Source organism: Ranitomeya variabilis, chromosome 2, assembly GCF_051348905.1.
Source record: "Ranitomeya variabilis isolate aRanVar5 chromosome 2, aRanVar5.hap1, whole genome shotgun sequence".
Classification (NCBI taxonomy): Eukaryota; Metazoa; Chordata; class Amphibia; order Anura; family Dendrobatidae; genus Ranitomeya; species Ranitomeya variabilis.
Genome location: NC_135233.1, coordinates 358,863,233 through 358,890,752, shown reverse-complemented (window position 1 = coordinate 358,890,752; position 27,520 = coordinate 358,863,233). Strand labels below are relative to the sequence as shown.

The following is a 27,520-nucleotide window of genomic DNA, read 5'->3' as shown; positions in this document are numbered from 1 at the left end:
CTGATGACATGGAGATCTACCTATCTGTACCTGACATTACCTCCTTACTGACCAAAATCACACGTCTTGCCGCTATTTTTTCCTTCTTTTATGCTCGCTTTCAAAAAGTGGACATGGACAAAACAGAATACATCATCTTTCAACCATCTCACGCTAAATAGACATGAGAGATGTGTATGCATCATTCGGTACCACTTTAGTAAGAGGGAAAGTTTGCCCAAGAGAAAATGATTTTCCAGACATTCACAGCCTTTTTTTGCACATTTTTTTGCAGCGTGATCTTCATCTTCTTGGTGTTGATGTGGTAAATTTCAAAGTCACCATCTATACCATCATCGTCCATATCTTGTAAAGAGGAAATCTGGTGTTTCCCAGGGTCGTGATTATCTACATTTAGTGGCATTCCTTTAACAGTGTTTGTCACACAAGAACAAATAATTTTCGACTGTGACATTTGGATAGTATTGGTAATATGTATGGGTGAAGAATCTTGTGCCATGGGTGTGTTTATAGTTACGAATGGTGCACTCCTCTTTAAACTTAGTTTTTCACAAGCATCCATCACTTTGTTTGGTTCTCCTCCAACACTGATCTGCTTTCTATAATTCAGCATCTCACGAACATTTTGCAGTTTGCTCTTTAGACAGACACATGCATCTTTGGTTTGGCAACATATTTTAGACAGGCATTTTTTAGGCCAAGTTAAACACGCGCATCTGTTACACCGATCTTCTGACGGGCATGAAACACATTCTGGTAATTGGTTGGTGGCTAAACGACTAATCATTGTACTCTGTATCCTGGATCTCATACCTCCCATAGCCACCGCTGTTATTAAGCATGTACGTTCCCATTCCCGTCATCACCCTGCCCCTTTTCCTGATCACTTCATCCAACAATTTGTCCGCCATATTTTTAGTAAAAACCTGCATTTTCCCAGCAGCAACTGTGTAGGAAACCACTTTACAGTTTTGCAAGGTATTTATGATGCCCGTAAAAAATGTTTTTAAAAAAATTGCCCCCCCCATGGGGAAATGTTTGTCAGCCCATGCACTTAGTGTACGGGCATTACTAGTCTAGGAGCAGCTCCTTTACATTATGCCTATTTTTTAATGAGGCCTTCCTCCACCTCTCATCATTTTACACCACTAGATTACCAGGGTTCATGTGTTCCGTGCTGCTACAGACAGTCAATTTTTTGGAAAGGTGTCTAGGATGGCCATAATATATTTTTTATAAATGTATTCCCCTTGGGGAAATGTTTGTCAGCCCATAGGCACTTAGTGTATTGGCATTACAAGTGTAGGAGACACAATACTTTACATTGGGCGTAGGTTTTAATGAGGCCTTCAGCAATGTCTCCTCATTTTCCACCATTAGATCACCAGGGTTCACAAGTTCCGTGCTGCTACAGACATTCAACTTTTGGGAAAGGGTGTCTAGGATCCACATGAAATATTTAAAAAAAAAAAAACACCCATGAGCAAATGCTTTTCAGGCCAGGCACTTTATTACAAGTCTAAGAGACCCACACCCCTACATTGGGCCTAATTCTTAACTCGGTCTCCTGCATTGTATCTTCTTTAACTGCCACTAGATCACCAAGGTGAACGTGCCTTGTACTGTTATAGGCTGGTGAAGTTTGGGCAAGGGGGATGTGATGGCAATAGTATATTTTTAAAAAGGTACCCCACATTGGTGAAACCACATCCTTGTTGGCAAAGACTTCATAACATTTGTGTACCTTAAAGAGCTCTCTTAAAAAGCTAATTTTTGTGTTGCCTGGTTGCTCACATTGAACACAATACACTTCATATAAATTTGATAAAGCAATGCTGTTAGTTTGGCTCAGTAGTTCATTAAAAATATAGCTTTGTCCACTATATTAGTTTCTCTCCTTGCGAGCCTTAACTTTGTCTGCCTCAAATGTACAAATGGCGAATATACAAATGGCGATTTGTAAACAAGATTAAAACACTTTATACCGAATGCATTCAGACAATCACATAGCTGCATTTCTTGTAAAACATTTACAGATGTGACAGACAATGCTCATAGTGACACAATCTTGAGAAATGTTTGTTTATTCACTTCACAAACAGTTCTAAGCCTGTATATATCAGTCTGTGGGTTCCAAGGCGCAATAGGGTGCATATGACTGACTATGCAGCAGGGCTGGCTTTGCTGCCAATGTGTAAAACAAAGGAGTACAGAATACAAAATGCATATTGTGAAGTGGATTTTCCTGCGCCCATCCAGTATGTGGGTTCAAAGGCGTAATGGTGTGCATATGACTGACTGTGCAGCAGGGCTGGCCTTCCTGCTAATGTGTAAAACAAAGGAGTACAGGAGTACAAAATGCATATTGTGAAGTTGATTTTCCTGGGCCCTTCCAGTATCTGGGTTCAAAGGCGTAATGTGGTGCATATGAATTGGTAGCAGGGCAGGCCTTGAATTCAATGCAACACTTTTTCAGGAGTCCCCCCTGGACATCTTATGAAGCGGTATTGTGGTGCGTTGTAATTCTTGGCAGCTCATCCACTCACAGCCTAGGCTACAACAGCTTAGGAGACCCACTGTTTAATAATGGCCCTTTAAGAAGATTATTGCCACCTGATGCACCAGTAAAAATAGGCTCTGTGACTTTAAGAGTCCCTCCTTCGTAAATGAAACAAGATGGGTCTGCTTATGTGTCACACACCACATGGCCAGCTAGGGGTGTTAAATGTTACAATGACATTTCCCAGTGAATGCATTTGTAGTGGTTGAAAGCAATGTTAAAGTTGAAAAACCCTTCAAAAACGCTGCGTCTAAACTAAAGCCTAAGTGGGGGAGGAAATTTTCAGTCTGGGGTTTAATATTTGGCCTTACAGGGAAGTCATTAACCTGCAAAGGATGTACCTTGAAATATTTCCCAGCAAAACCCGTTTGGTTTCGTTTTCATGTGTTTTTTGTGGCACCGGGAAAAATGGCATGAATCTTGGAAAAAATGTATTAAACCTGTGAACTAAGAGTCAGGAATGCTTCCAGGGGCGATCCCCATGATGTCCCTTTGACATTTGAGCAGTGTTTCCATTGTTTTCAGACGTTTTTAGTAGTAATCAGTGAATATACTCGTTACTCGAGATTTCCCGAGCACGCTCGGGTGTCCTCCGAGTATTTTCTAGTGCTCAGAGATTTAGTTTTTATTGCCGCAGCTGAATGATTTACATCTGTTAGCCAGCATAAGTACATGTGGAGGTTGCCTGACTGCTGAGGAATCCCCACATGTACTTATGCTGGCAAACAGATGTAAATCATTCAGCTGCGGCAATAAAAACTAAATTTCCGAGCACTAAAAAATACTCGGAGGACACCCGAGCGTGCTCAGGAAATCTCGAGAAACGAGTATATTCGCTCATCACTAGTTTTTAGACCTTAAAAGGACCCCCGGGGGGGATCGCGGTAAAAGTACTCGGGTCTCCCATAGACTTACATTGGGCTTGTTGTTCTGGCTGACTACCAGAGTATTCTAAACCGACTTGACCCGAGCAACGAGCACACAAGCATTTTAGTGCTCGCTAATCACTAGTGTCTCCGTCTGCAAAGGTTTTGGCATAAAATGGCTTGTGATGAAACAACATAAGAAATTTAATCTCAAGAATTTTATTTACGTCCACAAAAAATATTTCTATGGAATTGGAAGCATAAGGAGGTATTTTAATAAGCCACAAAACGCAGCCTGGGAGAAAAACGTGGTCTGTGGTGCCGTTGCTGATGGTCTCCAACAATATGGCTGCATAGTTTTCTGTCAAATCAGAGCAAAGAGGAGCAGCTTGGGAGCAGGGATGAGTAAGTACAAATGATGTATTTTATAACCATCTGTGACCATCATATATTAGGACAATGGCATCCCTTGACCACTAATTGTCATTTTAGGAAGGAGTAGATAAGTTGGAAGTAGCTGCCTATGAATGTGGCTCTCTCCATTTCAGATAATTGGAGCTGCCAATCTGTTGTATAACAATGATATTACACTGGCAGTCTATAATGGAGAAAGTCACATGCAGGGTCTTTTCCCCTCTGAAGTACTGATTAAGAGAGAGGAACCCACCAGTCTCCTAAAACTGTTGTGAAATTGGATTTTGGGCTCCCCCGGTGGCCACTGGTGGAATTGAACTTGTGTGCATCATCCCCTCTGTTCACCTGTTCCCATCAGGATGTGGGAGTCGCTATTTAACCTTGCTCCTCTGTCATTTCCATGCCGGTCATCATTGTAATCAGAAGCCTTTCTGTGCATGTTCCTGCTTCTAGACAACTCCCAGCTAAGTCTGACTTTTGTCCTTGTTTGTTTTTTGCATTTTGTTCCAGTTCACAGCTGCAGTTTCGTTTCTGTGTCTGGAAAGCTCTTGTGATCTGAAATTGCCACTCTGATGTTATGAGTTAATACTAGAGTCTTAAAGTAATTTCAGGATGGTGTTTTGATAGGGTTTTCAGCTGACCATGAAAGTGCCCTTTCTGTCTTCCTGCTATCTAGTAAGCGGACCTCGATTTTGCTAAACCTATTTTCATACTACGTTTGTCATTTTCATCTAAAATCACCGCCAATATATGTGGGGGCCTCTGTCTGCCTTTCGGGGAAATTTCTCTAGAGGTGAGCCAGGACTGTATTTTCCTCTGCTAGGATTAGTTAGTCCTCCGGCTGGCGCTGAGCGTCTAGGGATAAAACGTAGGCACGCTACCCGGCTACTGTTAGTTGTGCGGCAGGTTTAGTTCATGGTCAGTTTTAGTTTCCATCCTTCCAAGAGCTTGTTCTTATGTATGCTGGGCTATGTTCTCTTGCCATTGAGAACCATAACAGTTTGACCGGCCCACAAAGGGTTAAATTAATTGGCAGAGAAAGGAGAGAAAAAAGAAGTCTGCTGAAAAATTTTTTTTTTTTCCTTCAGTTCTGAGTGTGCTTTCAATTTAATCACTTGCAAGTCTGCCTATATTGCAGCCTTCCTCTCTCTCTCTCCTTCTAATCCTGGAATGGCTCTGTGTTCACCTGTTTAAAATGGATATTCAGAGTTTAGCTGCAGGTTTGAATAATCTCACCACGAAAGTTCAAAATTTACAAGATTTTGTTGTTCATGTTCCTATATCTGAACCTAGAATTCCTTTGCCTGAATTTTTCTCGGGGAATAGATCTTGCTTTCAAAATTTCAAAAATAATTGCAAGTTGTTTTTGTCCTTGAAATCTCGCTCTGCTGGAGATCCTGCACAGCAGGTCAGGATTGTGATTTCCTTGCTCCGGGGCGACCCTCAAGATTGGGCTTTTGCATTGGCTCCAGGGGATCCTGCGTTGCTCAATGTGGATGCGTTTTTTCTGGCCTTGGGGTTGCTTTATGAGGAACCTCATTTAGAGCTTCAGGCGGAAAAAGCCTTGATGTCCCTATCTCAGGGGCAAGATGAAGTTGAAATATACTGCCAAAAATTCCGTAAATGGTCTGTGCTTACTCAGTGGAATGAGTGCGCCCTGGCGGCGAATTTCAGAGAGGGTCTCTCTGATGCCATTAAGGACGTTATGGTGGGGTTCCCTGTGCCTGCGGGTCTGAATGAGTCAATGACAATGGCTATTCAGATCGATAGACGTCTGCGGGAGCGCAAACCTGTGCACCATTTGGCGGTGTCTACTGAGAAGACGCCAGAGAATATGCAATGTGATAGAATTCTGTCCAGAAGCGAACGGCAGAATTTTAGACGAAAAAATGGGTTGTGCTTTTATTGTGGTGATTCAACTCATGTTATATCAGCATGCTCTAAGCGTACTAAGAAGCTTGATAAGTCAGTTTCAATTGGCACTTTTCAGTCTAAGTTTATTCTATCTGTGACCCTGATTTGTTCTTTATCATCTATTACCGCGGACGCCTATGTCGACTCTGGCGCCGCTTTGAGTCTTATGGATTGGTCCTTTGCCAAACGCTGTGGGTATGATTTAGAGCCTCTGGAAACTCCTATACCTCTGAAGGGGATTGACTCCACCCCATTGGCTAGTAATAAACCACAATACTGGACACAAGTAACTATGCGAATTAATCCGGATCATCAGGAGATTATTCGCTTTCTTGTGCTGTATAATCTACATGATGTGTTGGTGCTTGGATTGCCATGGCTGCAATCTCATAACCCAGTCCTCGACTGGAAAGCTATGTCTGTGTTAAGCTGGGGATGTAAGGGGATGCATGGGGACGTACCTTTGGTTTCTATTTCATCATCTATTCCCTCTGAGATTCCTGAATTCTTGTCTGACTATCGTGACGTTTTTGAAGAACCTAAGCTTGGTTCATTACCTCCGCACCGGGAGTGCGATTGTGCCATAGATTTGATTCCGGGTAGTAAATACCCTAAGGGTCGTTTATTTAATCTGTCTGTGCCTGAACATGCTGCTATGCGAGAATATATAAAGGAGTCCTTGGAAAAGGGACATATTCGTCCTTCGTCATCTCCCTTAGGAGCCGGTTTTTTCTTTGTGTCTAAGAAAGATGGCTCTTTGAGGCCGTGTATTGATTATCGGCTTTTGAATAAAATCACGGTTAAATATCAATATCCGTTGCCACTGCTGACTGATTTGTTTGCTCGCATAAAGGGGGCCAAGTGGTTCTCTAAGATAGATCTCCGTGGGGCGTATAATTTGGTGCGAATTAAGCAGGGGGATGAGTGGAAAACCGCATTTAATACGCCCGAGGGCCACTTTGAGTATTTGGTGATGCCTTTTGGCCTTTCAAATGCCCCTTCAGTCTTTCAGTCCTTTATGCATGACATTTTCCGTGATTATTTGGATAAATTTATGATTGTGTATCTGGATGATATTCTGATTTTTTCGGATGACTGGGACTCTCATGTCCAGCAGGTCAGGAGGGTTTTTCAGGTTTTGCGGTCTAATTCCTTGTGTGTGAAGGGTGCTAAGTGCGTTTTTGGGGTGCAGAAGATTTCCTTCTTGGGATTCATTTTTTCCCCCTCTTCCATCGAGATGGATCCTGTCAAGGTTCAGGCTATTTGTGATTGGACGCAACCCTCTTCTCTTAAGAGTCTTCAGAAATTTTTGGGCTTTGCTAACTTTTATCGTCGATTTATTGCTGGTTTTTCTGATGTTGTTAAACCATTGACTGATTTGACTAAGAAGGGTGCTGATGTTGCTGATTGGTCCCCTGCTGCTGTGGAGGCCTTTCAGGAGCTTAAGCGCCGCTTTTCTTCCGCCCCTGTGTTGCGTCAGCCTGATGTTGCTCTTCCTTTTCAGGTTGAGGTCGACGCTTCTGAAATCGGAGCTGGGGCGGTTTTGTCGCAGAGAAGTTCCGACTGCTCCGTGATGAAGCCTTGTGCTTTTTTTTCTCGTAAATTTTCGCCCGCCGAGCGGAATTATGATATTGGGAATCGGGAGCTTTTGGCCATGAAGTGGGCTTTTGAGGAGTGGCGTCATTGGCTTGAGGGGGCTAGACATCAGGTGGTGGTATTGACCGACCACAAAAATTTAATTTATCTTGAGTCCGCCAGACGCCTGAATCCTAGACAGGCGCGCTGGTCGTTGTTTTTCTCTCGGTTTAATTTTGTGGTGTCATACCTACCGGGTTCTAAGAATGTTAAGGCGGATGCCCTTTCTAGGAGTTTTGAGCCTGACTCCCCTGGTAATTCTGAACCTACAGGTATCCTTAAGGATGGAGTGATATTGTCTGCCGTTTCTCCAGACCTGCGGCGGGCCTTACAGGAGTTTCAGGCGGATAGACCTGATCGTTGCCCACCTGGTAGACTGTTTGTTCCTGATGATTGGACCAGTAAAGTCATTTCTGAGGTTCATTCTTCTGCATTGGCAGGTCATCCTGGAATCTTTGGTACCAGGGATTTCGTGGCAAGGTCCTTCTGGTGGCCTTCCCTGTCACGAGATGTACGAGGCTTTGTGCAGTCTTGTGACGTTTGTGCTCGGGCCAAGCCTTGTTGTTCTCGGGCTAGTGGATTGTTGTTGCCCTTGCCTATCCCGAAGAGGCCTTGGACGCACATCTCGATGGATTTTATTTCGGATCTTCCTGTTTCTCAGAAGATGTCTGTCATCTGGGTGGTGTGTGACCGTTTCTCTAAGATGGTCCATTTGGTTCCCCTGCCTAAGTTGCCTTCTTCTTCCGAGTTGGTTCCTCTGTTTTTTCAAAATGTGGTTCGTTTGCATGGTATTCCGGAGAATATCGTTTCTGACAGAGGAACCCAATTCGTGTCTAGATTTTGGCGGGCATTCTGTGCTAGGATGGGCATAGATTTGTCTTTCTCGTCTGCTTTCCATCCTCAGACTAATGGCCAGACCGAGCGGACGAATCAGACCTTGGAGACATATTTGAGGTGTTTTGTGTCTGCAGATCAGGATGATTGGGTTGCTTTTTTGCCTTTAGCGGAGTTTGCCCTCAATAATCGGGCCAGCTCTGCCACCTTGGTGTCTCCTTTTTTCTGTAATTCGGGGTTTCATCCTCGATTTTCCTCCGGTCAGGTGGAATCTTCGGATTGTCCTGGAGTGGATGCTGTGGTGGAGAGGTTGCATCAAATTTGGGGGCAGGTGGTGGACAATTTGAAGTTGTCCCAGGAGAAGACTCAGCTTTTTGCCAACCGCCGGCGTCGGGTTGGTCCTCGGCTTTGTGTCGGGGACTTGGTGTGGTTGTCTTCTCGTTTTGTCCCTATGAGGGTTTCTTCTCCTAAGTTTAAGCCTTGGTTCATCGGCCCGTACAAGATATTGGAGATTCTTAACCCTGTGTCCTTCCGTTTGGACCTCCCTGCATCTTTTTCTATTCATAATGTTTTTCATCGGTCATTATTGCGCAGGTATGAGGTACCGGCTGTGCCTTCCGTTGAGCCTCCTGCTCCGGTGTTGGTTGAGGGCGAGTTGGAGTACGTTGTGGAAAAAATCTTGGACTCCCGTGTTTCCAGACGGAAACTCCAGTATCTGGTCAAATGGAAGGGATACGGTCAGGAGGATAATTCTTGGGTGACTTCCTCTGATGTTCATGCCTCCGATCTGGTCCGTGCCTTTCATAGGGCTCATCCTGATCGCCCTGGTGGTTCTGGTGAGGGTTCGGTGCCCCCTCCTTGAGGGGGGGGTACTGTTGTGAAATTGGATTTTGGGCTCCCCCGGTGGCCACTGGTGGAATTGAACTTGTGTGCATCATCCCCTCTGTTCACCTGTTCCCATCAGGATGTGGGAGTCGCTATTTAACCTTGCTCCTCTGTCATTTCCATGCCGGTCATCATTGTAATCAGAAGCCTTTCTGTGCATGTTCCTGCTTCTAGACAACTCCCAGCTAAGTCTGACTTTTGTCCTTGTTTTTTTTTTGCATTTTGTTCCAGTTCACAGCTGCAGTTTCGTTTCTGTGTCTGGAAAGCTCTTGTGATCTGAAATTGCCACTCTGATGTTATGAGTTAATACTAGAGTCTTAAAGTAATTTCAGGATGGTGTTTTGATAGGGTTTTCAGCTGACCATGAAAGTGCCCTTTCTGTCTTCCTGCTATCTAGTAAGCGGACCTCGATTTTGCTAAACCTATTTTCATACTACGTTTGTCATTTTCATCTAAAATCACCGCCAATATATGTGGGGGCCTCTGTCTGCCTTTCGGGGAAATTTCTCTAGAGGTGAGCCAGGACTGTATTTTCCTCTGCTAGGATTAGTTAGTCCTCCGGCTGGCGCTGAGCGTCTAGGGATTAAACGTAGGCACGCTACCCGGCTACTGTTAGTTGTGCGGCAGGTTTAGTTCATGGTCAGTTTTAGTTTCCATCCTTCCAAGAGCTTGTTCTTATGTATGCTGGGCTATGTTCTCTTGCCATTGAGAACCATAACATAAAACGTACAGTAGGAGTCTGGAAGTGGAACTTGCGTCTATCGTACATATGGATACACGGGGAGGTCAGCGGGTGCTGTTGTCCGCTAGCCAAAACCACATGGACCAGGTATCATCCCAACGAATGCCCGCTCTCTTTTTACCGTGGGCATAATTCTACTCAGACAACACAGGGTGAGGGTAAAACAGTGTGGTAATACTTTATTGAACCACAAAACAGACAAATAACACATAGAACAGTCCAAACAAAATACCCAATATGGTGCAAAATTCAAGAGTCTCACCCTTCAGTTGACTCACCCGGAAAAAAAAATCTGTGAGTTCAGAGCTTCCAGGGCCAACTACCCCACCTGCGGCACTCACAGAGAGGAGTCAATGATGTAACAGCAAGCTTAGGAAGCTGACAGTCCATTGAGGTACAACACCATGTGGGTGGGAGGGTCACAACCTGGCTTTTCCAAACATTTCCATGGAATCAGGTGACAGTGGGTCCAAACGTATCCATGGGTTCAGTGATGGTCAATGGAGCAAATGAGTATTCTTTCAGCCAGAGCCGAGGTCCCCTAAGCTGGCATCCTGTGGAATGTCAAATCTGTGTCCCTTGTGATTGGGCCATGATGTCTTGGCTGCTGTCTTATAGAGTGTTTCTTGGTGTGGTTTTGTAAAGAGTCTCTGGCTCTTTGAATCTCTGGATTTCTTGGATGTCTTGTAACACAGGCATATTCCCTTTAATAGTTCACAACTGTCGTCCTTCATGCAATCATCCACAGGTCAAGGTGCAGGGGTGATGAAGTTAACCCGCATAATTTGATTATTTATAGTTTACCCTTCAATGATTGCAAGTCAACAAACTGCATGGCCTGGTATAATGTGTGTAAGGAGTCGAGTTTCCTCTGCTGCAAAGGGGGAATCTCGATCCGTGTCTACTGCGGTCTCCCATTCTGCATCGGCCGCAGTGGAGCCTGCTCAGCGGAGACGTCGGTCCCAGCATCTCACTATGACTGATACTGTGCAAAGGGTTACTGCTGCCTCTCCAGGCTCTGCTATTGTACCCTGCACTGATCTGCGGTGAGCAGGCTTTTCTGGGACTAAGTCCTGCTTTGCACACACTGAGCATGCCCAGGGTAAGATCTCTCAGTGGAGACCAAGGGTCACATGCTCAGGTACTGCAGCCAAATCTATTGGTCCTTCTAGGAAGGTCCTGTAGGTGTGCAGGCTCTGTAGCAGCCTCTCATTGGTCCTTCTAGGAAGGTCCTGTACGTGCTGCAACTATTTAAGGCTCGCATGGCCGCACGGCGCTAGTATCTTCCTAAGTTATGTGCTTTGCGCCACTGTGGTCATGTGTTTGTATGTGTTCAGGGACCCGACTGAAATAAGCCCCTAGAATGCTGGCACCTCGGGCGAGGAGATTGTGTTTGTGTGTATTCAGGGACCTGGCTAAAATAAGCCCCTAGAACGCTGGCACCTCCGGCGAGGAGTTTTGTGTGCATGCATGACCACTGACTGCTCTCATTTGGGTAGATAGCCTGTGCTTCTGTGAAAGTCTAAAAGGGCACAGAGCTTTGCTTTCTCGGCCGCTCTGTGAAGCTAACAGAGCTGGTTCATACCGCCATATAGTGCCACCAATTACTTAGCAGCAGGTTCTTTCCTGCACGGTGGATCCTGGGTTGCAAACGCACCAATTCCATCTAATAAATATATTCGGTGCGTTGCGCCAACCCTAACAATGTGTAATCAACATATTAGCAAACATCATTGTTCAGTGACCTTGCATCCATGCTTTGCAAAAATAACAGTACAATAAACTGTGGGAGCTGATATAAGAGGTAAGTAACAACCATTAATCAATTTACAAATATTAATTCAACCTACTAGAAGAGTCAACTTAATGATAACAGTTTATGACTCCTGCATTATTGAATTTACATCTGGATAATTAAGATTAAATGCTGTGTCGTCACAATGCTCATACCCATTATGGCATATTGTGTTGGTTCTTTTGATATTGTATAAATGCCTCAAGCTGTAATGTAATTGTTTTTCTTAGTTAAATACTTACTTAAATAGCGCCTTCATTTTCCACAATGCTTTACACTTTATTTTTTATATGTGTTACCATTAATTACTGTGGTGTGCATATGCATTATGTTTTTATTCTAGGTTATATTCATTAGACAGCATGGAGATTGCAAATCACTTCTATCTGCTATAGTTGTGATATGAGCACTTTTGTGTTACGTTGTTTACATTTTGTGTCTATAGGTACCTTCACACTGAGCGACTTAACAACGATATCGCTAGCGATCCGTGATGTTGCAGCGTCCTGGATAGCGATATCGTTGTTTGACACGCAGCAGCGATCAGGATCCTGCTGTGACATCGTTGGTCGGAGCTAGAAGGCCAGCACCTTATTTTGTCGCTGGATCTCCCGCTGACATCACTGGATTGGTGTGTGTGACACTGATACAGCGATGTCTTCACTGGTAACCAGGGTAAACATCGGGTTACTAAGCGCAGAGCCGCGCTTAGTAACCCGATGTTTACCCTGGTTACCATTGTAAATGTAAAAAAAAACAGGTTACCATTGTAAATGTAAAAAAACCCAAACAGTACATACTCACATTCCGATGTCTGTCCCCTCGCCGTCAGCTTCCCAAACTGACTGTGAGCGCCGGCCGGCCGTAAAGCACAGCGGTGACGTCACCGCTGTGCTTTCCGGCCGGCGCTCACAGTCAGTGCAGGAAAGCACAGCGCCGGGGGACAGACACCGGAATGTAAGTATGTACTGTTTGTTTTTTTTACATTTACACTGGTAACCAGGGTAAACATCGGGTTACTAAGCGCGGCCCTGCACTTAGTAACCCGATGTTTACCTTGGTTACCAAGGGACTTCGGCATCGTTGGTCGCTGGAGAGCTGTCTGTGTGACAGCTCTCCAGCGACCACACAGCGACGAAACAGCGACACTGTAGCGATCGGCATCTTTGTCTGTATCGCTGCAGCGTCGCTTAATGTGACGGTACCTTTAGGAGTTTGACCACCTTTCCTCTCAGCTCCAGATCCAGATCTTCCTTTATCAGTCTTGCAAAATCATAAGTCCCTTGCCCTCATGGTTGGCTGTTTACAGAGTAGTTCTCCTTTTCACCACTCACGTTCCTGGAATTTTTCAATGGCCCTTTTATCTCTATATACAAATACAGTGATAAAATTGTAAACTTTAGAACATGCCACTGTCAGACCTGAATGTTTTACAGAAGCACATTCAACTCAAAAGAAGGACAAATCTACTAAACTAGAAATGTCAGTCAACAAGGAGTGATGGATTCCCAGCAGCAAGGAACTGAATAGGCTGGGAAGGTGTGTGCTCCTAAAGACATACATTGATCATAGCCCTTTTAGGCTATGTGCCCACAATCAGGCTATAGCAATGCTTTCGAAGCAGCACATTTTAGCTGCATCCAAAACATTGCGTTCTAATCTCACAGGTAAATCTGCATGTGTTCATTGAACCATGAGGATTCATCGCATATAATGAGCACAGTGGGCATAAGGTTTCTATAAATCCTATCCACTGGGCTTATTACGGATTGTCGGCACATACCCTTAACTTTTCAAACAAGCTTCAGCTGTTATTTGGTTGTAATTGTGGAGTGCCCACTAGGGCCGTGGGGTACTCGGGCTGGATCCAACAGTTCTTACGGGGGTGGTCACGGCAGCAGTGACCTGGTCCGTGGCCCTTGGCATCCAATAAAAGTCAAATGATATTAAAGGGTAATAAAGTTTATGGGGAGATTGTTCGTGACACCACCCGTGGTATTCAGCAATGAGTTGGTGGCCGACACTGCAGTTCAGGTCCTCTGGGGCAGATGGTGATGCAGCAGAGTTGGTACAGCTCCCCACGGGCAGAGCTAGGCCCCATGGAAGTTATGGTGTTAAATGTGATGATGGATGCTGTGGTGCAGGTCAGGTGGCAAAGCAATTAATTCAGAGGACACAGCAGGGTGCAGTTTCCACACCTTTACTCACAGTTCTTAGATGCAGTCCTCAGCCAGGGTGCCGTGCCCTCCGGGTTCCCTCTAACTGTAACCACTCTTCTTGACTGAATGAGATCCCTTTTCTCTAGGGTCTGCCCATCTTTCTAGGCTAAAGTGATGTGATGTTCAATGCAAGTGTGTGGGTCCGGGGTAGTGCCCCCTCCTTACCTGAGAGCGGAGTCCCACACTTCTAGATGAGGTGCAGTACCTCTGTGGTGAACGAACCTCAGGGGCTCTACAATTGCAAAATAGATATAATTTGAATGTACAGTAATTCTAGATTGAAAAATATTTCTATTGTTTTATTTTTGTTATCTTCAGAGAAGATCCACAAAGAAATTGACAATATAATAGGGAAAGACCGCTGTCCATCAATAGAAGACAAAAGTAAAATGCCGTATACAGAAGCCGTAATCCACGAGATCCAGAGATTTGCTGATATTGTTCCTGCAGGAGTTCCACATGCTGTCAGCAAGGACACAACCTTCAGAGGATTTCACATTCCAAAGGTAGAGTACGCTGCTCCTCTCAATCTTTTGGTCATGTTTGACAGCCTTTGATGGTTGGTATCAGCAATATAGGTAGCTTAGTGGTATGAGAAGAGAGCCTTCACAAGTTTTCAAACATAGTCACTCTCTATTTTAGAGATCTTGGTCCTCCCTGCACAAACTCCACCCAATTATCTTTCCAAGTCTCAGTCTCAACCTTTCTGAAACATAAGAACCTTCTCAGGGCCAGAAAGATTTCTTAACTGTAGTTCAGGAGGTCTCCCCTTTTTTTCTGAAACTTCCAGAACATACAATCTTCTCAGTCTATGAATCAAATGCAGTATGTAGGAATCAAGTACATCGGATATGATTGGATCCCTTTGTCTCTACTAGCGACCATACCTACAATGGGGGAAATAATTATTTGATCCCTTGCTGATTTTGTAAGTTTGCCCACTGACAAAGACATGAACACTCTTTACTTTTAAGGGTAGGTTATTTTGAACATTGAGAGATAGAATATCAAAAATAAAATCTAGAAAATCACATTGTATAAATTATATAAATGTATTTGTATTTTGCAGTGAGAAATAAGTATTTGATCCCTTACCAACCATTAAGAGTTCTGGTTCCTACAAAACAGAAGCTCCTAATCAACTTGTTACCTGCATTAAAGGCAGCTGTCTAACATAGTCACCTTTATAAAAGACTCCTGTCCACAGACTAAATTAATCAGTCAGACTCTAACCTCCAAAACATGGTTATGACCAAAGAGCTTGATAGGGATGTCAGGGACAAGTTCATAGACCTGCACAAAGCTGGAATGGGCTACAATACCATAAGTAAGATGTAGGGTGAGAAGGAGACAACTGTTGGTGCAATAGTAAGAAAATAGAAGAAATACAAAATGTCTGTCAATCGACATCGATCAGGGGCACCATACAATATCTCACCTCTTGGGGTATCCTTTATCATGAGGAAGTTGAGAGATTAGCCTAATACTACACGGGGGGACTTGTTAATGATCTCAAGGCAGCTGAGTCCACAGTCACCAAGAAATCCTGCAGTGCCCACAAGGTCCCCCTGCTCAAGAAGGCACATGTACAGGACTGTCTGAAGTTTGTCAATGAACATCTGCATGATTCTGTGAGTGATTGGGCAAAGGTGCTATGGTTAGATGAGACAAAAATTGAGGTATTTGGCATTATCTCAACTCGCCGTGTTTGGAGGAACAGAGATACTGCCTATGACCCAAAGAACACCATCACCACGGTCAAGCATGGAGGTAAAAACATGTTTCGGGGGTGCTTCTCTGCTAAGGGCACATGACGTCTTCACTGCATCAGTGGGAGAATGGATGGAGCAATGTACCGTAAAGTCCTGAGTGACAACCTCTTTCCCTCTGCCAGGACATTAAAAATGGTTTCAGCAAGACAATCACTCAAAACATACAGCCAAGGCAACAAAGGAGTGGCTTAAAAAGAAGCACATTAAGGCCATGGAGTGGCCATAGAAAACTTATGGAGGGAGTTAAAGCTCTGAGTTGTCAAGCGAAAGCCTCAAAGTCTGAGGGTATGTTTCCACGGTCAGGAAACGCTGCTTTTTTGACGCTGCGCAGAGCTGCAGCGTCAAAAAAGCAGCGTCCAGATGTTCCAGCATAGTGGAGGGGATTTGATGAAATCCCGTCTCCACTCTGCGTGGAAACCCGCACGCGGCGGCCCTGCGACTCCGGACATGCTGCGCGTCTTTTCAGATCACAGCATGTCCGTACACCTTGCGGGGACGCAGCGTCCCCGCAAGGCATATCACAGGGCCCTATGGGAGCGAGCGATCATCCCGGATGTGAAGAGTTAACACATCCGGCATGATCGCGTCCCAGGAAGGGGGCGGGGCTTAGCGCCGAGCGGCTTCGCCGCTGCGGCGATACCGCCGCCCCTCCGTAACGTGGAGCCATACCCTTAATGATTTAGAGATGATCTGCAAAGAGGAGTGGGCCAAAATTCCTCCTCCTCCATATGGGCAAACCCCATCATCAACTACAAAAAACACCTGACGGCTTGCCAACAAGGGTTTTGCCACCAAGTATTAAGTCTTGTTTGCCAGAGGAATCAAGCACTTATTTCTTAATTCAAAATGCAATTACATTTATATAATTTGAACAGTGTGATTTTATGGATTTTAATTTTTATATTCTATGTTTCAATGTTAAAATTAACATATCCTTAAAATTAAAAACTGTTCATGGCTTTGTCAGTGGGCAAACTTACAAAATCAGCAAGGGATTAAATACTTATTTCCCCCACTGTATAGTGTGCGTAAGCTCTCATAGTCTACAGGTTTCTCTCTCTCTCTCTCTTTCTTGCTCACTGTTTCTCTATCTCCTATGGAGTGCGAGCTGTTATGATCATTAGTGTCCTCTTTTCTATCTCTTCTTTAGTTTGTAAGCTACTATGGTTAGCATGGTCTTCTTTCCTATAGAGTGTAAGCTCTTATGGACTGCAGGGTCCTCTCTCTCTTTCCAATAGTTGTAAGCTCTTATTGTCATCAAGGTCTATTCTCTCATCTGTAGAGTGTTAGCTCCTATTGTTAGCAGGGTCCTTTCCCTCTCTTAAAAATTAACCTTTAATATTACAATAAAAACCACCAACCCAGTGAAAAAGTATATATATATACCAAAAATATGTGACCTAGTAATAAACTAACCAGTAAGATACCCTACAGTAGGCCTATATTGCCCCTGCCTAGCTGTGGAGGTTGCCACCCTAAGAGAGCAATTTGGTGCCCCCACTACCCTAAGAGAACAATTTGGCGCCCCCACTCACCGTGGGCTGTCCCTCACTGCCCTATTCCAACCCTATAATTATAGGTAGGAAAACAATTCATAAATAGCACAGAAATGAAAAAAAGAATTGTAGGCTAATCACTAAAATTTTAGCAGGTATCTCAGCAAGCAAAAAAATTAAAAAATCATCCAATTTCATGATTTAAACTCCATAATAGCAGTAAATCCCTACACAATGAGTTTGACAATTGGGCTCAGATGCATCCCCTAGATAGGTGACCATGACACATGATTCAGATGGCACATAATAGTATTGATTGAAACTCCTTCAGAATCAGTATTCCATAGATATATTCATAATCCAGCAACGTTAGTATTAAATAGGCACACTAGCCCAAAACACAATACAATAAGCATGATCAAGCAGCTAGGAGTAAACTTAGCATGAATTAGATGCACCCCAAAGCGTTTCCCTGTCAGTAGCATGGTTCATCAGGAGGTATCACTATATAGTTGCCAGATGCCATGATGGATGATGACAAATGCCGGCAGTCATAGGGTGGATTTAAATAACCCCCATTATGTTAATGCCGTAAAAAGCTCCGCCCACCTGATATCTAGTGGTACAGACCAGGTAAAACTCATATGCCGAAAATACGTCACGGCTTGCTGTGATTGGTCCGCGGCCCGGCAACATGGCCACCCTGACCAATCACAAGCCGGGACTTCGCGTAACCATGTAAAAGCGGGAATTTTAAACAAACAACGCTGCCGGTTCCTGCGCTGAGGTCCCGGCTGCGTCGGAGAGGTGAGTATAGCGATATTAACCCTTAGACAAGCCGTGACGTCACGGGAGGCTGGACACGCGCCCATTTCAAAATGAGCGCGTCCAGCCTCCCGGCTTGTGATTGGTTGATCGCGGCGCAACCAATCACAAGCCGTGACGTCACGGGAGGCTGGACACGCGCCCATTTTAAAATGAGCGCGTGTCCAGCCTCCCGTGACGTCCCGGCTTGTGATTGGTCAGGGCGGCCATATTGCCGGGACGCGGACCAATCACAGCAAGCCGTGACGTAATTTCGTCACGGCTTGCTGTGATTGGTCCGCGTCCCGGCAACATGGCCGACCTGACCAATCACAAGCCGGGAATTCACGTAACCAAGTAATAGCGCGATTTTTAAACAAACAACGCTGCCGGTTCCCTCGCTGAAGTCCCGGCTGCGTCGGACAGGTGAGTATAGCAATATTTTTTATTTTAATTCTTTCTTTTACACATTTATATGGTTCCCAGGGCCTGAAGGAGAGTTTCCTCTCCTTCAGACCCTGGGAACCATCAGGAATACCGTCCGATACTTGAGTCCCATTGACTTGTATTGGTATCGGGTATCGGTATCGGATTGGATCCGATATTTTGCCGGTATCGGCCGATACTTTCCGATACCGATACTTTCAAGTATCGGACGGTATCGCTCAACACTACCTATTACCCTAATCTTCTGAATCAACTAATTAACTCTAAACACATGCAAAAGATACCTGAGGCTTTTAAAAACTCCCTGCCTGGTTCATTACTCAAAACCCCCATCATGGGTAAGACTAGCGACCTGACAGAGGTCAAGAAGGCCATCATTGACACCCTCAAGCAAAAGGGTAAGACCCAGAAAGAAATTTCTCAACAAATAGGCTGTTCCCAGAGTGCTGTATCAAGGCACCTCAATGGTAAGTCTGTTGGAAGGAAACAATGTGGCAGAAAACGCTGTACAACGAGAAGAGGTGACCGGACCCTGAGGAAGATTGTGGAGAAGGACCGATTCCAGACCTTGGGGAACCTGAGGAAGCAGTGGACTGAGTCTGGTGTGGAAACATCCAGAGCCACCGTGCACAGGCGTGTGCAGGAAATGGGCTACAGGTGCCGCATTCCCCAGGTAAAGCCACTTTTGAACCATAAACAGCGGCAGAAGCGCCTGACCTGGGCTACAGAGAAGCAGCACTGGACTGTTGCTAAGTGGTCCCAAGTACTTTTTTCTGATGAAAGCAAATTTTGCATGTCATTCGGAAATCAAGGTGCCAGAGTCTGGAGGAAGACTGGGGAGAAGGAAATGCCAAAATGCCTGAAGTCCAGTGTCAAGTACCCACAGTCAGTGATGGTGTGGGGTGCCATGTCAGCTGCTGGTGTGGGTCCACTGTGTTTCATCAAGGGCAGGGTCAATGCAGCTAGCTATCAGGAGATTTTGGAGCACTTCATGCTTCCATCGGCTGAAATGCTTTATGGAGATGAAGATTTCATTTTTCAGCACGACCTGGCACCTGCTCACAGTGCCAAAACCACTGGTAAATGGTTTACTGACCATGGTATTACTGTGCTCAATTGGCCAGCCAACTCTCCTGACCTGAACCCCATAGAGAATCTGTGGGATATTGTGAAGAGAAAGTTGAGAGACGCAAGACCCAACACTCTGGATGAGCTTAAGGCCGCTATTGAAGCATCCTGGGCCTCCATAACATCTCAGCAGTGTCACAGGCTGATTGCCTCCATGCCACGCCGCATTGAAGCAGTCATTTCTGCCAAAGGATTCCCGACAAAGTATTGAGTGCATAACTGAACATTATTATTTGATGGTTTTTTTGTTTGTTATTAAAAAACACTTTTATTTGATTGGACGGGTGAAATATGCTAATTTATTGAGAGAGGTTTTTTGGGTTATCAGGAGTTGTAGGCCAAAATCATCAGTATTAAAACAATAAAAGACCTGACAAATTTCAGTTGGTGGATAATGAATCTATAATATATGAAAGTTTAATTGTAATCATTACATTATGGTAAATAATGAAATTTAACACTATATGCTAATTTTTTGAGAAGGACCTGTATATAAGATTCCCATCATGCCAATTAAAAAAAAAATATTCAGATATGGCAAAATTGTATATAAATAAATATGCAGCCTTAATTGTTTTTATATATCATATAAACTAAGAAAAGAGCATTGAAAAAAATAGAAATTAAAATTAAAATTATGTAACAAGTTTTTACATATAATGTCAACACACAATGAGGCACATGTAGAAACATGTATAAATATGGAGTTCAGCAGCACTGTTCCATCAACAAATCATTATTATAGGGTAAGGACAAGAGAAGGCATCCTAAGACCTTTAAATAAAACAAGTATAGGAAATACATTCATTCAAGCCTTTCGTGGAGACGGACTGTAATCGAAATATCCACTCTGCCTCCCGTTTAAAAACTGTTTTGTCAAGATCACATCCTCTTACATTTTGTTTAATCAGCTCAACCATAGTGAAGGTGATATCACTAGTACAGCCACCATCTAAGTCATTCATATGGCAGGCAACTGGTGTATTTCTCCTATTCCTGATATCACATAGATGTTCGCCCATCCTCAACCTCAGTTCTCGTATAGGTTTTGCCAATATAATCCAAGGGGCAAGGGCACATGGCCTTGTACACTAACCCCATGGATCTACAGTTTCCAAGGTCTCTAATGGAGAAAACCCTCCCATTAGCAGCACTGGAAAAGGTCTTGCTCTGAGTCATCATGTTACATCTCAAAGAATTTCCACATTTAAAGAAGCCCAAAGGCTTCCTGTCTAGCCAAGTCCCCACCCTCTTTGGTCTCTGATATAGGCTATGAACTATCCGGTCATCGATGGAACGACCACTCCTGTAAGCAATACTTGGTTTGGGGGTGATGAATTTATTTATATTGGGGTCTGCTAGAAGAATCCCCCAGTGCCTTTTAATAGCTTGGTATACTCTCTCAGATAGTCCATTAAATGTTCCAATAAGCCTTACTAAATTTATTTCGTCAACCTGGGGCTTGTTATTATTCAAGAGGGGTTGGAATACGGCAGTGAGGGATAGCCCATGGTGAGTGGGGGTGCCAAATCGTTCTCTTAGGGTGCCAACATCCACAGCTAGGTAGGGGAAATATAGGCCTAGTGTAGGGTATCTTACAGGCTAGCTTATTACTAGGTTTATATATTTATATATACACTTTTTCACTGGGTTGGTGGTTTTTATTGTAATATTAAAGGCTAATTTTTAATGGAAATATATGTTCACACAGTAAATTTGAATTTCCTGGAAAATATATATAATCCTTTCTTTCTCTCTCTCTCTCTCCTTTAACGTGTAAACGCTTATGGGCAGCAGGGTCCTCTCTCTGTTTCTCTCTATCTATATCTTTCCTATGGATTGTAATCTGTTATGATCATCTGGGTCCTTTCTCTATCTCTTCTGTAATGTGTAATCTCTTAAGTATAAGCTCTTATCATTACTGGTGTTTACTCTCTCTTTAGTGTGTAAGCTCTTAAGGTACCTTCACACTAAACGACTTTGCAACGATAACGATAGCGATCCGTGACGTTGCAGCGTCCTGGATAGCGATATCGTTGTGTTTGACACGCAGCAGCGATCTGGATCCTGCTGTGATATCGCTGGTCGTTGCTGAAAGTCCAGAACTTTATTTGGTCGTCAGATCGGCGTGTATCGTTGTGTTTGACAGCAAAAGCAACGATGCCAGCAATGTTTTACAATGGTAACCAGGGTAAATATTGGGTTACTAAGCGCAGGGCCGCGCTTAGTAACCCAATATTTACCCTGGTTACCATTGTAAATGTAAAAAAAAAACAGTACATACTCACCTTCTGATGTCCGTCAGGTCCCTGGCCGTCTGCTTCCCGCACTGACTGTGAGCGCCGGCCGGCCGTAAAGCACAGCACAGCGGTGACGTCACCGCTGTGCTCTGCTTTTACTTTACGGCCGGCCGGAGCTCACAGTCAGTGCGGGAAGCAGACGGCCAGGGACCTGACGGACATCAGAAGGTGAGTATGTACTGTTTTTTTTAACATTTACAATGGTAACCAGGGTAAACATTGGGTTACTAAGCGCGGCCCTGCGCTTAGTAACCCGATGTTTACCCTGGTTACCCTGGGACTTCGGCATCGTTGGTCGCTGGAGAGCTGTCTGTGTGACAGCTCTCCAGCGACCACACAGCGACGCTGCAGCGATCGGCATCGTTGTCGATATCGCTGCAGCGTCGCTTAATGTGAAGGTACCTTTATGGTCAGAGTTGTTCTCTCTCTACCGTAGAGTGTAAACTTTTATGATCAGTAAGGGCCTCTCTTTCTCATCTGTTGTCACGGGGAGACTAGGTGGGTGAGAGCTAATAACCCGGGCCCCTGCAATTTCCCTCAGACTAGGGAAATGCTGACTGACCCTCTACCTGAAGTTTACACTGAAGGTGTGCATGTCCAGGCCTCGAACCTCACCCTGCCTCCTGTTACAACCCTAAGCTGAAAATCTTCGCCCTCCACCCAGTGAATGTAATACACCAATACCCACAGTTAGCACAGACAAGGATAAAGGAAAATATAAACCACGCCGCAGTCACTCAGGAATACACTGTAAATGTGCAGGGCAAAAAAACCACAAATATAGGAAGGAGTAAATAAGACAAAGGAAAGTACACCACCAGCAACGATTCTCCAACAACCAGCTCTCCACTCCAGACCGAGATAACAACGCAAGACAGAAGCTATAATCGGCAACGCCCAATGATCCGGAGAACTATTTAAAGGCCATGGGCATGGCCCAGCTTCCAAACCGAGGATCAGGTAAATTAACCCTGGAACAGCTGGACAAAACCTAGCCGACGCCAATGAGCAAATAGTGGTCAAAAGCGGAATTACCGCTGTCTGTCGAACGACCTGGTCTGAACAGCGTCCGACATGACATCTGTAGTGTGAAAACTCTTCTTATGGTCAGTGGGGTCCTCTCTCTCATCTGAAGTGTGTAAGCTATCATGGTCACCGGAGGTCTTTCCCTTCTCTCCTTTACATATATTTTCCAAGCAAATGCAAGCTTTCCAATATGGAAATTCGCACAAAATTATTTGCTGCAAATCAAATTTTAGGGGCGCAAATTAGCAAATTTGGTGAATTTAAATTTCAAAATGTGCTCATCTTTACATAGGACTGTTAACAGCATCTCATGAGGAGAATAGTAACTAGGAAGGTGACTGAGATTTTAGGAGTTAACTCATCTCCTGGTATGCAAACCAGGGTCTAGGAAAGTTTTGTCTGATCAATATCAATAAGTTTACAGTCACTCTGTGTGGCTGCAGATTTATGAATTCCCTCAGTGCACGCATTTTACGCTGCGAGAATTCACCATTTTTGAGTCAGGACCAGAGGGTATATATGTGTTATACATAATCCTTGTCAGAGCCCATCCAGGGGGCGTGACATCAGGTCCATACACTAGTATGGATTGAGTCAGCGCCCTCTAGTTGGCCACACCCACTGGACTACTGTGTTGAGGGCTCACTGCTACTCATAAAACTAGCAACTAGAATTGCAACTTTAAATGAACTAGACCCCATCCATCTACCTGCTTACTTCCAGATACCCAAATGTTGTTAACAACCCTATATTGTGTAGTGCTGAATCATACATCTTAAAACAAACATTCACTTTCATTAAGCTTTTATCATAAAACATTTTCCTCTTGCTCCTTCTTGTCTTTGGGTTGGTCTTAAAATCAGTCTTTAGATTGGTCTTTGGATTTTCTGTGACTGACTATCCTCACTCATTATTGATGTTAATGATGTGTATCGTGTTCCAAGTGACTAAGTGAGGTCTAGTCAAAGCTGGAAGACTCAAAGATCAATCCAAAGATGCTGTGGGATCTGGAGAAACCTCATAGCATATTAAAATGTCTTTCTGGGGCATTTTTAATTTGGACTAAATTTGATTTGGACCGAAACGATTCTGCCCAAGACAAATTTCGGCAGATTTGTTCATCTCAACGTCATAGGAATAACTAAATAGATCTCACTTTTAAGAATTCCAGTTTTCTAGATATTCATACATTCACTTTCAGGGAAGTTTGGTGTTTCCAGTCCTGACTTCTGTTCTCAAAGACCCCAAACATTTCAAGAACCCAGAGGAGTTTGATCCCGGACGCTTTCTTAATGAGAAAGGCTGCGTTAAGAAGAGTGATGCCTTTATGCCATTCTCTACAGGTAAGATGTTATTACTTGATTGTGTTTTGTGAATACCGAATTTAAGCTTCAGTATATGAAAATACTTTTATATATGGTTGGTTTGACAGACCAGTATTAGGAAGATCATAAATATTACTTGATATGATTTAGGAATCAATTGTTTGCGTGTTTTTAAACCCACTGAATTATTTTACATTTATCACATAAAAGAGTTTAAGACATGACTCAAAGGTTTTTTTGGACTGAGAAATGTTCGGCATCTCAGAAAAGGTCTGAGCTATTGTCTATGGTAGAACGGTGCTAACCTGGCATGTCATGACTTTTAACCAGGATTATCAACTTGATTTTGTACTATTTCTGGACAGTTTATCATCAATAAATCAAGGACACTCAATATTTTTACAGACACATTGTAAAACCATGGCAAATCATTAAGATTATCTAATATAAATTACTGGCAGTACATTGAGACTTTAGACATTATTGCAAAGTTCTAAACTTAAAGGTGTTTTCAAAGAATGGTCATTTTTCTCCAAAAGCTCATTCTGGCTGAAAATAATAAACTGAGCATTACTTATTTACTTGCTCCATTACTTTACTTGCTGCAGCGTCCGCACTTCACTGCTGCCTTCAATGATTGCTTAGAGGCTGCACCGCTGACTCCACAACGCTGACTTCACAAATGACAGTAATCGTAACATCACCTCTGCAACCTGTGAACTATCACTGCAGGCAGTGGTGAAGACCGGCGCTGGAACGCAGTATTTAGTTCTCCAATTAGGGTAGTGAAAATTATAAATTAACCCTTCAAATCATTCTTCAAACTGGATTATGCTGAAAAGAAAACAGGACGCCTGCCCATCCTCTGTTGATTTACAAAAAGGCAATTAAAAATGTTTTTTCTAAATCAAACAATACCTTCAACTTGACTACTTATGGTGTTTGATTTCTCTGTTTTCACAGGCAAGCGTATGTGTTTGGGAGAAGGCCTGGCTCGCATGGAGCTCTTCCTCTTTCTAACCACCATACTGCAGAAGTTCACCTTGGAGCCCACTGTAGACAGAAAGAATCTGAGCATTAGACCCGAGCCCAAAACCAATGCTTCAAGACCTCAGTCCTACCAGATGAATGTTGTCCCTCGTTTTTGAGCTGAAGATAAACTTCTTGACTAAAGTTCTAGAACTTGTAAAATAAGAAAGCTGCTCTAATATTAAAAGATATAAATTAAAATAAATACAAAGATTGTGTGAAAACAATTATATATTTTTTATTCTATTTTTAACATCGGCCATGCCTGTATGAGTGTACAAAATATCAAGATCTGTAATCATTTCATGCTGACATAAAGATTAAGCTTGTATCACAACTGTTTTATCTTGATAATGTGTGCAAACTGTAAAGCGCTGCGGAATATGTTAGCGCTATATAAAAATAAAGATTATTACCAGTTATTATTTATTTTATGGAAATGAGTCACAACTTTGGCTAAGTTCACATCTACACTGGAGGCTTTGTTTGTAGCTCGGCTATTTTGACCTGTAAAATAGTAGAAAAATGACAAAGGCTAAACTGAGTACATCATAGTCAATTGAGTTTGTCGGGTGCTGCTATTGTCCATCGTGTAACTGCCATTAATTTCTGTTCCTACGATGGAGTGAAACAATAGGTTAAACAGGATAAATATGAATGAAGCTTTATTTTGCTTGTTGCATGTGCATTATTTTGATGAAAGTTCAGTCTTTAGGTATCTAATATTTCCCATGCAATTTGTTGATTGGATCGTGCATATGAGCAGCAACTCAAAAATGTATACTATTGACCAGTCACACATTATCCAAAGTGGATGGGATAAAGAAAGATCAGGTAAATATCCTTTTCCATTTCAAGCTCTCCTTCTTAAGTGAGTTCATCTATTAACCAGTTGATACATCTATTATTGTCAACAAATTAACATGACCATTATAGCCAATGGTCAATTTGTCCATTATAGTTAATTAATGAACATGACCATGACAATAAACTAATGCCAAGATAGTCAAGTGCCAAACATGCCTCTGATAATAAAATGATCAAACTCTCCTTGATAGTCAAACTTTGAAGATTGTCTAAACATTCTGTATCCTTGTTCACCCAATATGAGCTATTACTCTCTACCAAAAACACGTCCATAATTTGAGTTTTTGTAAAATGAAGAAACATAGACAAATTTAAAGATCTATTGAGTTAGTACTTTTAATTTTCAGATAGGTAACTAGCAAAAAAAAAAATATAATATTTTTGGAGGGATTTGCAAGTTGGGCAGTGGGGAGAATCCCTCCCTCCACTCCGGGTTTTGGGAGTGGCTCGATGTCCACGATTCACCTTTAAAATTCTCAGTTTTTTCTTGGGTGTGTCAGTTTTTGTTTTGCTAGCTACAGAGCAGGAGGCTCTGTGCAACCCAGGTCTGTGTGAAGATAATACAGTGCCAGGTACTTCAAAGCTGATGACGCATCCAAGAGACACGGCGGGCCCACAGTAAAGCGTTAGGACATGGACTGTTTTGAGGATCCAGCTTTGGACTGTTTTGAGGATCCGGCTTTGTACTGTTGGACATCGCTTACCTGTTTTGTGAGTTTTCTGGAATAAAGACATTTTAAGTTGAACTTTCTTGGGTCCCTGCCTATCTATTATAGTGTGAAGAGTAAGACCGCTTCACTACAATATGTCCTCAGCAATCAGCAAATCTGGGTAGTATTCAAAGAGAATAGTAAGAGGAGGATGCAGCCATAGTATTCTCCATTGGAGTTTTGGCTGTCAGAGGGGTGGGTGTCATGTCTGATTAATCAAGGAGAAGTAGCCGGAGAACAAAATAGCTCAATAAAGTGTTATCCAGATAACAATATTGACCATAGAAACAGTTTTGCTCACCTGGTTCGGTTGTGTGAGAAACAACACTTAGAGGGCATAGATAAATGGAATCCCAGCTGCTGTAGCACCACAGGTTGGAAAATCCAAAGCAATGATGGATTAAGGAAGGAAAAACTCCTTTTGTCCTTCTTGTGTTTGATTTGTTCCTTGATAGGATTCATGCCAGCAGTGCAGCAGACCTGTTTTTCCTCCATTAATCCATGCCTGATTTATCATAGCACTCCAAACTAGTGACAGACCATTCTCCACCGATCCAGTACAAAGAGCCAGCTCTTATCTGTGAATGATGGGAGCCAGCAGCCCACTGAGAGCCACTTGCAGTTTCTGATTGACTCTCACTGGGGGTAAAATTAGTCCGCCAGTGGTATCAATTATCAGTTTTCACTGTGTCATACTGTGAGGAGTTTCCATAAATATGTGTTTTTCTGCTTGTGAATGCATATTTAATGTG

General features: G+C 43.3%; 1 protein-coding gene across 1 annotated transcript in view; it reads left to right on the top strand.

Moving 5' to 3' along the window:
* LOC143805906 (cytochrome P450 2C23-like) overlaps positions 1-25,620 on the top strand; it is a 67,914-nt gene extending 42,294 nt beyond the window's left edge. Inside the window, exons 7-9 of the mRNA XM_077285660.1 lie at positions 14,183-14,370; positions 24,039-24,180; positions 25,126-25,620. Of these exons, the coding sequence (XP_077141775.1) occupies positions 14,183-14,370; positions 24,039-24,180; positions 25,126-25,310 (515 nt within the window). The 3' untranslated portion in view covers positions 25,311-25,620. The remainder of the gene's footprint in view (positions 1-14,182; positions 14,371-24,038; positions 24,181-25,125) is intronic.
* The last annotated feature ends 1,900 nt before the right edge of the window (positions 25,621-27,520 follow it).